Source organism: Solea solea, chromosome 16, assembly GCF_958295425.1.
Source record: "Solea solea chromosome 16, fSolSol10.1, whole genome shotgun sequence".
In the NCBI taxonomy this organism is placed as follows: domain Eukaryota; kingdom Metazoa; phylum Chordata; class Actinopteri; order Pleuronectiformes; family Soleidae; genus Solea; species Solea solea.
Genome location: NC_081149.1, coordinates 22140297 through 22153460, shown reverse-complemented (window position 1 = coordinate 22153460; position 13164 = coordinate 22140297). Strand labels below are relative to the sequence as shown.

Here is a 13164-nt window from a genome sequence, read left to right as displayed (position 1 = left end):
TTTTTTTTTTTGCGTTTAATCTTTCACAAGAAATACATTTCCATCAAAAAGGAGAAAAAAAATGTAATGAATTTTTCTTCATAATGCCAACTCTACCCCTGCTTTCTCTCTCTTATCCGCAGTGTGTATTCAGTAAGACTGCATAATATTTAGACAGGTGTTCTCTCATATACATTAACCTCAAGGGGTCTGGTATGTCGTTTCATTGGAGCCTCATAAAGAGGAAAAGGGGGCAGCGTAACCTGGCTGGTGGATGCTTAAGCTGGTGCTGTATACTGTAGTCCACATACTGTATGTGTAATCCCTGACAATAAAAAACTGTTTAGCACCAATTTTCCTTTACTTTTAAACCCCTTTTTCCCCCCTGTTTGAGACAACTGTGGAGGCCACATCTGGAAGGCAGATGTAGACCCAGAGCTTGTTCTCTGCCTTTGACTCTCGCTCTCTCTTTCTCCCTTACATTCACTGCTTCTCACTCACTCTCTCACTACTCTCTCTTTTTGGTGTCTTTCCCTCCCTCCCTTCTCCTTTTGGGAAACATGAGAGCTGGCTTAACTCTCTCTCCCCCCCTCTCTCTCTCTCCCTCTCTTACTCTCTCACTCACTCACTCTCCCACCCCAGCCGGACCACCCACATTCGGAAACGCCTAGCTGTTCCTGAGGCAGCAGCAGTTTGGGAGAGAGAGAGATGTAAGGATGGGTTATGACTGACGGTTTTAGCAGAGTATCAATTATATCAATGTCAAAGCCATAACCTGCCAGTGTGTAAAGAGTCTGCTGCGTTATGCTCGGCTGAGTTTATGCAGCATGAATCCTGAGCTCCCTGCCTCTCACCACAGTTATCTATAGCCTCTCACTTCAGTCTCCAGCTCCACTTCATGATGTCAGCTCACAGAAAAAGTGCGCATGACCTCACGCTTCAGGTTTGCCACTGATATGCGTCCGCGATATATCCCATAAACCTTTTATCAGACTTATTCAAATCAGTGAGGAAAGCAACACGACCGTGAGATGTTCTTAACAGCAGCGTTTATTTGCTCGGTAAGCAGGAAACATGCATCTCTTAGTTCACCTCAAACATTTCTACTTCTCCAATAGCGAGGTCAATGTCTCCACCTTGTGGATGTTCCATGGCTTTGATTGTTCAACTGTTAGTGTTGTTAACTATCACCAATACTTACTCCCTAAATATGTGTTGTCACCAATCAACAATCAAAACGGATTATGTATTGATTAAATGCTAATTAATGAATCATGAGGACTACTTAGTTGCCAGGTAGGAACAACAGTTTACAGCCAGTCTATTCAAATGATAACCAACCATAACCAGCTTCTTAGTGGCCCAGCCTGTGTTTCCACCAGAAATTACTAATTGTATTACTTCGTTATTTTATTTTTATTTTAATGCACTTTTTGATGAACATTTTAAATTTGTCATCACCTGCGGCAAAAAAACGTCTGGTCCCACTACATTTCTTTTGATAATGCAGTCCAACTGAGTTTGTAATGGAGTAGTCCTTAGAGTTTTATATTTTATGTTAACACTTATATCAACTCGGTTGTTTTTAAATGTGCTATAGAAATACATTCGGATTGGATTATTTACAGTAAATACTATAAGTGCATATAGTATATATTATTATTAATAGTTACCATAAATAATTGTTCTGTGCTGACAATGGACAAAATGATTGTGTGTAATTTGAAGGTAATTATAGGCATTAGTCATAGTCACAAACCCCAGAGCCTTAACTTCCACAAACACATTATTATGTTTCCTTTTTTTTTTTCCAGCACCTTACACTTAAAGATGGAGTAAAAAAAATAATAATATAGATGCAATTAATCAATCGTTCAGCCTATAAATCAAGTAATCTGAGAGAGAGAACTAGTCCTCCTCAAGGTTTTGTTTCCAGCCTTTGTGGCACATACAAGGAAAAGAGACCAATCCAGGACTGGCTGCAAAGCAACCTGAAAAAGAATCTACAAGTGAGTCAGAAAATAAACGCAGTAAAACACGTGTCAACATGGGCGGAGCAACTCAGAGATGGAGAGACTGCCACGGGTCATCTGGTGTGAATAAACCATACACGTCTGTCCATCTGGTGGGAGGGGCTCAGGACAGAGAGCTAGACCTTATGCGAGTTGAGCGGTCAATATAACTTACTACGCAAAGTGGAAAAACAGATTAAATTAAAGTCGAAGGGATTATTCAAACCTGGCAACCCACACATTAGTCTCATTCAAGAAACAAGCCGTTACAAAACTCACAAGCATGGAAATGGAAACACTGACCTTAAAATAAGCAACACCTTGATAACCAGTTAGATTCACCCATGATGCACCTGTGCAAAGTTATTTTCTTGTGCACTGATTTTCTTCACTGAGTTTTGCTCCATACTATGTCAAATAGGTCACATTTGTGTAGCGTGTACATGTGGACCTGTAAATACTACTTTGGGACAAAAAAACACTACACATTTGTCTGCATTTGAATATACTGTAATATAACATGGACATAAGAAGCCACATGAATACTGATGGTGATCACACTGCTGTTTATGTGACGCTCTGTGAGACATTAGCATGTCATAGCTGTGTGTTTGTTGTTGCTTTAGTCGAAGGAATCTGTTTTGAGAAGAGAACACACGGAGTGGAACATTTGTAGAGTTTTGACACAATAGTTACATTTTGTTTTAGTGTTTAGAGTTCTGGGAAACTGAAACGGTCTCTGACAATGTGTGTAAAAAAGCTATTGCTCTAGTTGATAAAGCAAAGAGAGTGGTTATGTTAGCGCTATAATAGAAATTTAGTTTTACGGTTTTAATCTTTCATTTAAAATGAATATGTGCACGTATGTGCAGTTTTTTGTTTGACCACTTGGTGGAGTATTAGCCAAGGACGTGGTTATATGCAAATGCTACAGGTAATGAGCAGCAGGTGTGAGGCTGACAGTTTTACCTGTGCTAAGGTGAGCAGACGTGAACTGTGTATGTGAGTAATGAGTCACCGCACTCAAATATAAATTAAGACGTGCAAAACAAGTTCTCCCTGTCCATCCACACCTCAGTGGCAAAAGCAAATGTATAGTTTTGCTTGAATAACTTTTTAAATAGAAAATAAGAGAAGGTGTTCAGTGGTTTGAGCGTAAATAAATACCGTCTTTGACGAGTGGCGAGTCTGTGTTTGACAGTGAAATGACTTTAAGGAAAGTTAAATCATGTCTTATTTAGTTTTCTGTGTTTTTCTCCTGCTCACCTCAGTAGCCACTGACCCCACGGTGGCCCCCACCATGCCACCGATTGGCCCCCCCACAAACAGGCCAACCAGGGCTCCAAACAGGGCCTCCCTTCTCACCATCTTAGGCAGCGCCCTCAACCAGCCTGTCAGCTTCACCCACAGACCCCAGAGAAAAGAGGGGGCTGTGGAGGAAGGTGAGACACTAGTGGGAGGGAAAATATCCTCTACATCCACATTCAGATCACCTACGCTCCTCTCTGCTTCCTCCCGGGCTGCTAACATTTCCTCTTCTGTGATATTTTCCTCTTGCTCGGTGTCTGTGGGAGACACCTCCTTATCGGCTCTCCTCTGTCTCACCACCTCCACCTGCCTCTCTCTCACTCTTTCCTCAGCCTCTTGGTACAGAGGGCAGATCAAGTGTTGTGTCTCACTGTCCTCAACTACCTGCTCAACCTTCTGCAGCAGCTCCTCCACGGCTTTCCCCTCCTCTGGTTCTCTACCTCCAGTCTCCAGGGTGTGGTAGCGGCCGCCACATCGTTCCACCAGCTCCTGGAGGTCTTTGCGCCACGTGACGAGGTATTCGTCCAGATTCTCATCCTCCTCCAGCTCCTCCGTGTGGGTGAAGAGCACGATGGTGTTTCTGGCGACGGCAGCTGGGCCAAACAGCGCTGTCAGGACATCCAGAGCCTTGTCCTCTCCATCGGTCGGCTGGTTCACAGGGACACAGAGCAGGAAGGCATGTGGTCCCGGGCTGGATAAGGCGATAATGGAGGAGATGTGTTTTCTTCTTTCCTCTGGGTCACAGGCAGAGCCGAACCAGGCCGGACCAGAGACTATGACAACCTGCAGAGAGGTGGCAGCAGTTACATGGGAAATAATGTATAGAGTGTGCACAAGAATGAGATGCAAACTAATGTGTAAATGTGCTATCTTTCATTCATTTTAGGGTTGTTTTTTCAACTCAACACTTTTAACACATTTTCAAGCTTAAAAATGTCTTGTTTCTGTGTGTGTGTGTTCTTGAATGGGTATCTTTATGAGGACCAAAAAAATATAAAAATAAATATACCTAAGGAAGTGAGGACATTTTGGCTGGTCCTCACATTCTGACACCCCTTTTTTCAAGGTTAAGACCTTGTTTTAGGGTTAGGTTTAGAGTTAGGTTAAGGTCAGGGTTGGGCACTTAGTTGTTTAGGTTAGTGTAAGGGGCTAGGGAATGCATTATGTCAATGAATGTGTGTGTAAGTCCCACCTGTCTGCCTGCAGCCTCTCCTCTGTGTTTCACAGCTGCCTCTGTGCCCTGCTCTGGGTCTTGCAGGCGCAGGATGGTGCTGGCAGCTGAGCTCTTTCCTGCTCCGGCTCGACCCAGCACCACCAGCCTCAGCTCTGTGAGCAGGACGAGAGAGAGAACCACAGGAGGAGGAGGAGGAGGAGGTGGTGGTGGTACACAGAATAACAACGTGTTAGCTGCTTTTTGTTTACATGTAACGCTGAGTATAAGTTAGAGAGAGCACATAAAACAGTCTTATAACAACATGACATGAAATACGAATAAACGTAATGTCTAGTGGTGTTCATGTCAGCCTGTGTGAACAGAGCTTCTGTGACGTGACAGCGCCCTTTGCGGCTGTCCCCTCCACACACACACACAGAGAGAGGAAGCACGCAGCGGGAAACCGCACCCTCTCACTTCACCCTCGCTGTGGGTCAGACACGGCGTTTTCAAAAGCAACATAAGAAATGTCAGTTACCTGACTGAGGAGCTGCTGCTGCTGCTGCTGCTGCTGCTGACGACATGTTTGCTGCTCCTGTTCACTGTCGAGTTTGCTGTGGAGTCAGAGATGAGCGCACTTCCTGGTTCGTGCAGCCTGACTCAGCCCTGCCCTTTTATATACACAACTGTCGACTGAGGTCTGCACGCGCACACACACACACACACACTCGTCTCTTCAACTATTCTACGTAAACACCAAACCAAAAGCAAAATCAAGTCAACAAAGGTCACTTGGCATTGACTTCTCTTCAGACATCTTATTAAAGATATTATCCCTAATCTTAATCATAAACAATAAGCACAATTCACTTATCACTGACATTAACCAGGGCTTCAGAAACAGAAAGAGTTCTGCTTCACTAAGACCAGGCTTTAGTCTCTATGAAGACTACTAATCCTGAAACAACTGTTCATACCAGAAAAAGTCATCTTACATTAACACACCCACAGACACACACATAAAGCTCCAGGCAAAGCAAGTCTTCTCAACCCTCTCTCTTATCACTTCAGCCCAGTGGTATTTTCACAGATATGACAGTTGGAGAACCTTATCTAGACATTTACACTTCTAATTTAACCATTTCAGGATATATACTGTGGTAAGTTATTGACAGGTTGACCATGTTGTTCAATATATCCATCCATCCATCGTCTACCGCTTAATCCTCCACATGAGGGTTGCGGGGGGGTTGCTATGCCACCCGGAACAGTTCGCCAGTCCATCACAGGGCCACATAGAGACAAACAAGCATCCACTCTCACACTCACACATGCGGTCAATCAAGAGTGTCCAATTGACCTAATCCCCAAATCTGCATGTGTTTGCACTGTGGGAGGAAACTGGAGAACCCAGAGAAAACCCACACACACACACACACACACACAGGATGAACATGCAAACTCCATGCAAAGGCAAGAGTCCTAACCACTACAATACATCACAATAACCAAATGAAAAGGATGTGGCCTTGCTTTACAGATGTTGCCATCTTGTGCTGCCATTTCTCGAAAGAAACCAGAAGAGACAAACCAGCAAGTTTTAAAGCAAAAGCTTAAAATACAAACAAGAAACGGTCACTGTAGTTGAGAGAGGGAGGCGTTTGTTATGATCTGCTGTCTCACCCTAAGATGTTACTAATTCTTACACACTAAACCTTTTAAGTCATCCGGCTTCATCCTCTGGACAACAGTAGAATCAAAGTGGACCATCAGTCATCATTGCAGCTAATTAAAAGAGCAGAAGCTACATCAAGGCTGAACAGATGGTATTTTAATGTCGCCACTGTAACAGTGAACCGTTTGAACAGCTCTCGATGACAAGGTAGCACCTGTAGGTGTTTTTCTAGCACTTTTGAAATTCTACAGTACAGACGGACTCTTAAATGCTGTGTGCATGGTAAAATATCAAATCTATAAAAACAATCGATTCATGACAGCACTTTTTTTTTTTTACATAATACACGAAAAACAATATCAGGTGTTAAATATATTATGTTCATAATGAGCACAATGGATCAACTTAAATGTGTGTCTGTATTTTTCAGTATAAAATCCAATATGCAGACGTACAGGACAACAGTCATTTAACAGCTGAACAAATCACACGACCATCCATACAACAATCCACTGTACAGTAACAGTAAAACTAAGTCGACATGCCGACAAAGATTAGCATGTCTGGTAAAATGTTTCCTTTAAAAAATATGACAATTAGAAAATTAAGAGAATGAGGTTGTTTTTTTTTTTTTAAAATACACTTTAAAAACAGGTTGACACTAGAAAGTTTTCCGGAGCCAGGCAGTGGCTTAAAATATAAAGTCCAGGGGAGCCATTCCAGTCGCGTCTGCTCACAAATCCCCCCCCACACTGATCAGCTTCCTTTCACTCACAGTCCAGGCATGATGTAGGCGATGTTATCCAACGTATTTGACTGGTATAAAAAGAGAACTTTGTTAGATAAGTGATGTACATACAGTAATTACTACCAAATCTAAACCTTAAAGGCTCAATCCCATTTCACCCCTTGCCTCTGCTACTAACTAGTCCTTCAAAAGACATCACTTTAACAGAGATTTTTTCACAGATTAACCCAATTCATTAGAAACTAACTTTACAATCATGAAGCTAACATTGTTTAGCACGTTTTATAGATATGCTAAACAAAACCGTCTATTGGACACAGCATTAACTGGTCCACTATTAGCCGCTTGCAGCGACTGTTTACTTTAAAACACCTGAATTTCTTAATTAAAATATGGCTGTTTGCCCTGGCATATCGATTACCGTATTGCATGAGGAAGGACGACGATATACCGACTATATATAGTCCAGCCATATGTAAATCTACAGGAAAAACATGTCACATGATGCCATTTCACATTGTAGAATTGTATTGTAACATTGTAGTAGATTTTAAACATGACTCCTTGGAACTCAAATCCAGGGATAAAAATGAGAAATGGGATTAAGCCAAAGTGTAGAGGTTACAAAGCTGAAAACAGACAAATTATTTATATTAATGTAATTACAAATGTCAATGTTTTTACCAGGACGGTTCGAGGACATCCATTTAACTGCGGTATCTGTGCCGTGAGACACGTCAGGGGCCCCAGTGCACACAAGATGGAGTCCAGAAGTACAGACAGGCTCCCAGACACAGCAACCATCCCCTAACACAAACACACACAAGTTAATCCACTGCATAGTTACGACATATCTGTACATCAGGCTTGAAGTGAAAATGCTACCTCTGTTTCCTGTAGTCGATGTCCAATCAGGGACAAAGACTCTCCAAGTAGCTGCAGGTGAGCGGCTGCATCGATGGGATCAACATCTGGGATCCGTGCGGGCGACAGGGAGATCGTGCCAGCGGCTTTGTTTGGCGACACCATTGCCGTTCCTGCTCCTACAACTTCATTGACACGACACGGTTTAACGACAAAAGAAATAGGAAAAGGGACAAAAACATGATGTCAATAACACTGGGTTACAAATACCTTTGCTTTTGCTATCACTGGAAGTCTTGTGTTTGATAGTCGTGGCCTCAGCTTTGTTCTGTTTGTGCTGCAGATACTGAGCTTTCTGCCTCCAAACCTGCACAGAGAAATACACGGAACATTAACTGCACTGCAAACATATACAGTACACGCTCATCTATCTGGCGTTTACCAGATTGACAATGAAGGAGGTCAAACTTACGAGTTTGTCCTTCTCGGGCATCGCTTTCCACACCTCTGCCAATTTTTTGCTTAGCTCACCAAAGACTGTAGATCAGACAAACAATTTTAGATGGTTTGTTTTAGTGTTTCTTCATTTCAAAGGACAATCTACTTATGACTATAATCTGTAATTACATGAGAGCAATTCATGGACCTACCTAGTCCAGGCTGTTCTGCATTTATGTTGACCCTGTACTCCTTACAAAAGACCTGATATGCTGTTGTGACTTTCTTCTTGGGCTAAATGCGGAAACAAGAAAATAAATTATTGATATAATATCTTATTAATTATTATACAGCATCTCTCAAAATAAAGTAAGAAAAATATAAGTTCAAGGGCGTTAAAAACACAGTAAAGGAAGAATAAAAATAAAATAAAATTAAGATTTTTAGACATGCTGAATGTTTTAAGTGGGAAAGAAACAAAGCACAACAGCAAATCCAGGGCAAGGGTGTCTGGTGTTCATCAGCAAGGGCTTTTCATAGTTGTTAGTAACGGCAACTGAATTACTATAAGAAGTTTTACCTCCTGTCTTACCTTATCTTTATCCTTTTCATGCTTTTCCTTATCTTTATCTTCTTTTTTCTTCTTTTTCTCTGTTGTACCCTCACTAGCTTGGTGGTGCTGTGGAGGGATGGGTGTGCCCATGGCATACATGGGACCAACAGCACTGTGAGTGACAGTAGGATGGGAGTGGCTGTGGCTCTTTGATGAATCTGAAATAAATCATACACAAATACAGACATTTAAACTCGATATGAAACACTGACATAATGGATCAGTATGATCAGTCTCCCGGGATTTAGTAAGAAAAAAAACACACAGATAGCAGGTGCTGCTACACACACATTACTGGATTTACCTTAAATCTAAGGTAAAAACCTTCCATTCCTAAGGCTTTGTGTGAGGGAAGTGGCAGTATAAAACATTTCATGTTACAGTTATCATGCCGAAAAATAGCAAAAATAACAATGAGAGTATTCATCAACTATTTCCAAAATACAACAGAGCTTAATCAGTAAAGAGTGGTTAGTAAAGTAAACACAGAAATAGTTCTTTTTACCTTTTACCTTTTATGACAGAGATTTTATCAAACATTACAAACGGGGACTACAGAAATGGCTAAATGTGTGTTGGCAGTCGCACACAGACTGTGTCACAGGGCCAGACTGCAGCAGAATTTTAAAATACTGGGCATTCTGAAGCCTCTTGAACTGCCTGACCTCTGAACTACAAGTTAAACCTGATCCACAGAGAATCTGATCTGCATAAGCTGGAGCGGGGAGATTCCTTTTGTCAGTCATGTAAACAGAGTTGCTTTGTCTGTCACTGAAAGTCATGTCTCAGCATCATTTTCATGGCCACAGCTCAAACTAAGGCCTGGGTTTGCTGATCCTGCTGTGTATGACCAGGTCTCCCCATTGTAGCCAAATGGAAATAGGGCTGCAACCAACACTTATGTAAGATGCTCTCAATTGTCTTGTTTTGTCCACAAACCAAAATGATTCAGTATTAATGATTTCTTTATTATATCTTGTAGGAAAACGATTCACATTTATTGAAAAAAAAAAAAAAAAAATTGATTACCTCGGTAGTTGACAATTAATTTAGTGATTGATTACTATTCGATTAATCAAGTAATTATTTCAGCCCTAAATGACAGAAACGGAAGGTATTGATAGTGGGGATGCAACAATTAATATATTATTTTTCATTAATAATCACCAAGATATGCCAATATGACTAATGACTAAAATAGTAGGCTGATAAAGCTGCTATCTCCTTGACTTCTATGCTAGCACCCCCCACAGCTATCCTTTTTTATTTTGCACAATAAAACCTTTTTATATCCACATCTGCTGTGACATACGTTTAAAAAACATTGTGTTCATTTCACTACAGAACAGACTAAATTACCTCTGCAGTTGGACAAAAGGAAAGACATGTATATCGGTATCAGTTATGAGCCTAAACACTCCCTATATATTGGATATTAGCACAAAGTCCAATATTGTGCATCCCAAATTAAAATTTAGTAAAATAAAGTAATCAATCGTTCATTGGCAGTAATTTTATCACAGAACAAAAGAATAAAACTCACCTCCAGATCCTTTGCTGTGCTTCTTGTCTTTACCACTTTTATCCTTATCTCGGTCTTTCTCCTTGTCTTTTTTCTTCTTGCTTTTCTTGCTCTTCTTCTTCTTTTTTGACAGGTGTGTGTAGGAATCATCAATAACTAGCTCTCCTGCCTCCAACTCGCCACCAGACGACGCACTATCATCTCCCAGGCCACCTCCATAATGACCTGTGAGCAAACAGAGAGGTGTTTTGATCGTATCACTATGTTAACCATGTTTGGACAAGAACTGCATCATCTGGGTTTCTCTTACCTTCCACTTCCACTTCTTTCCCCACCACAGGCAGTGGATCCTGACTTTGCTGCAGCTTCTTCTTTGGCAACTTTGACAGCTGCACTCTGTCTCTCTCTTTCTCTTTCTTCACACCTCCTTTGGATGAGTGAGGCGTGAATGGGAAATCTCCTTCCTCTTTCTCTGGCGACATGATGAGCTTCATCTTCAGCCCGTCTGCCTCACGCAATGTCAACGGCTCCTCTTTGGGAGCTCCTCCGTGGAAGAGGGACGACTTTGACGAGGAGGAAGAGTGCTTCTTGGAGGAAGATGATGACGAAGACGCGGGGCGGGAGTGAGAGAAGGAGTGGTTGCCTTTGCTTCCACTGCCGCTGCTGTTCTCACGTTTGCGGTCTTTAGAAGAATGTGAGGAGAAGGAAGGGTAGGAGGGTTTCTTGTGCATATGAGGGCTGGGTTCAGAACCTGTCGCCAGGGGAGAGGTGATGGCCTGCAGGAGGCCCATCGCCGTATCTGTCGGGTGGGAGGATGAAGGGGAAGACATAGTTGGGGAGCGGTCTGCAGACTTGTGCTTTTTCTTGTGTGGAGGTGGTCCTGAACCATCATGGTCTGACACGGGGAAGAGAATGGACATACATATATATACAGTTATAGTCAATTCTTGAGAATGAAAAGATTCCTACTACACAGCAATATCTCACCTCTGTAATAGTGGTCATCACCATGCTTCTTCTTCTTTTTATGAGAATCCCCTCCCAGCATGAAAAGCTCTGAATCCTAATGGGAAATAGCAAAATTACTCTTCAACGACATAGTCACACACAAGGTTTAAAATATTGCAATGTTTGATGTACTATAATACAATTTTATGTAATACAGAATGATTAGACGCTTACTACAAGTAAAAACTAACCTTTGGTCGTTTCTTGGAAGACTTTCGGACCTGAGCAGCGATCTCCTCTTCCTCTCTCAACAGATCTTTGTACGACCTCCTCTTCTCTCTCTGGCTACGACCAGCTACAAGGCTCCTGTCTCCCTCCATCCCCACATCTGAAATGTACACAATCCATATTATAATCCATCATTAAAAAACTAGATTATCTAACACATGCACTGAAAAGCATGGGTTTGTTAGATCCCTTAACACGTTTTTCCTTCTTGAGCAAAACAAGATTCAAGTCAGTGAATCAGCAGCAATTTTTATCATGGATGTTTAAAAATAAATGCTTTCTCAGATGCATTGTGACGTCCATGCAGTGACAGCACATAATCAATCACAGGCACTTAACATTGCTTTTTGATTTTTCACTTGGTAGAGGCCACAGCTCGACTGCAGAAGCATTAGTTTTGCTTTTTAAAATAAAGCATTTAAATTTTATTCACAAATAAATGTTTCTGTCACCATTTAAGTTTATTTCTATTTGACTGACAATAGAAAACTGAAGGTGCAGTGCATCACGCAATCAAATCAATGACTCAATACTTGGAGTCATATCAAATTTGATATCATAATCTCTGCTATCACCATTAGTTTCATCAATACTTATTCAAACGTTAGTACAGAAAGAAAACCACATTGACAAATACAAAATATCCTTTCCTTCTTTACCCTTGATCTCCTCAAATGCCATGGTCCCTCCTTTGTCAACACGTTTACTTGTCACAGGATGTCACTGACACCATTAGGCTCAGTAAAGACCTGCAGAGAGAAAAACATCAAATACCGGTCAACGTTTTGAAAACTAGAATGGTAGTAATCACGATATCTATTCTGGACACAAAGAATAGGAGTAGATTAACAGCAACATGGAAAACGTATCCGGGTGCATTTTCTCATCTCGTAAGGTTAACCAGACATCTTCATAGGTAACTATACCTCAATGGATGTGCAGCTGCTACAACTATCCCTGGCTCGTACTTCTCTGAGCGCTCCAAGCATCTCAGGAGAACAGGAGAAAAACTCATTTCGCGTAATAACACAATAATGATGAGGTCTTTCACCAAAAGTACAGAAAGATAACTAAACACATTCCCGCCTACTTTTGTAAATATACACAAACACACCCCCTCTCCAGCCACTTTCACCCATTAGCTTGCCATTCCCGACATTTCCAAACCTTGAATGCCTTCCGCCGAGCGACACCACAGGTAGCCGGCGTGAACGGCTAAGGAAAGCCCGGGGCTTTCACCCACAAGTAGGCCGCGGTGGCCTCAAGTGGACAAAAACAAGTGCTAGACAAGCATTTAACCCGGCTAAAGTCCGCGTCGTCTCTGAGACGGTAGCATGTGCAGTTGACAAACACCCGGGGGTGAAAACAAGGTATTTTATTCAATACTACTACCTCAATGAAATCTCCAATTTACGCGGGTCCGGTCGCCATCTTTTATTAAAGGCGAAACAATACGTGTCCGTACCGGGGAGGGGCTTAGTCCTCGCAGCCAATCAGTGCGAGGGAAAGTATCCCTGTTACTGCAAGTACAAGTATAGTAAATAGTAATATAGACAGAATATATAGTACAGATAGATATACTGTTACACTGAATGAAAGACAATCGTTCACAAATA

At 41.7% G+C, this 13164-nt stretch overlaps 2 protein-coding genes across 8 annotated transcripts; both read right to left on the bottom strand.

The window, feature by feature from the left end:
- Positions 1–1011: 1011 nt before the first annotated feature.
- si:dkeyp-69e1.8 (uncharacterized protein LOC100001340 homolog) lies at positions 1012–5589 on the bottom strand. The gene is made up of 3 exons (XM_058653873.1): positions 4991–5589; positions 4492–4625; positions 1012–4082 (listed from the first exon to the last, which is right to left on the bottom strand). Exons 1-3 carry the CDS (start codon positions 5034–5036, stop codon positions 3225–3227), a joined length of 1038 nt encoding a protein of 345 aa, XP_058509856.1. The 5' UTR covers positions 5037–5589; the 3' UTR covers positions 1012–3224.
- Positions 5590–6263: 674 nt separating this feature from the next.
- On the bottom strand, positions 6264–13027 carry hmgxb4a (HMG box domain containing 4a). Of its 7 annotated transcripts, none has more exons than XM_058653865.1 (13): positions 12941–13027; positions 12201–12297; positions 11512–11650; positions 11300–11375; positions 10623–11207; positions 10334–10537; positions 8770–8948; positions 8390–8471; positions 8212–8276; positions 8010–8106; positions 7761–7924; positions 7560–7682; positions 6264–6943 (listed from the first exon to the last, which is right to left on the bottom strand). In XM_058653865.1, exons 2-13 carry the CDS (start codon positions 12227–12229, stop codon positions 6899–6901), a joined length of 1788 nt encoding a protein of 595 aa, XP_058509848.1. In that variant the 5' UTR covers positions 12230–12297; positions 12941–13027; the 3' UTR covers positions 6264–6898. The 7 variants fall into 7 exon arrangements, with proteins under 7 accessions (XP_058509848.1, XP_058509853.1, XP_058509852.1 ...); XM_058653870.1 differs by having other exon boundaries at positions 11512–11648; positions 12208–12297; XM_058653869.1 differs by having other exon boundaries at positions 12938–12995.
- Positions 13028–13164: the final 137 nt, after the last annotated feature.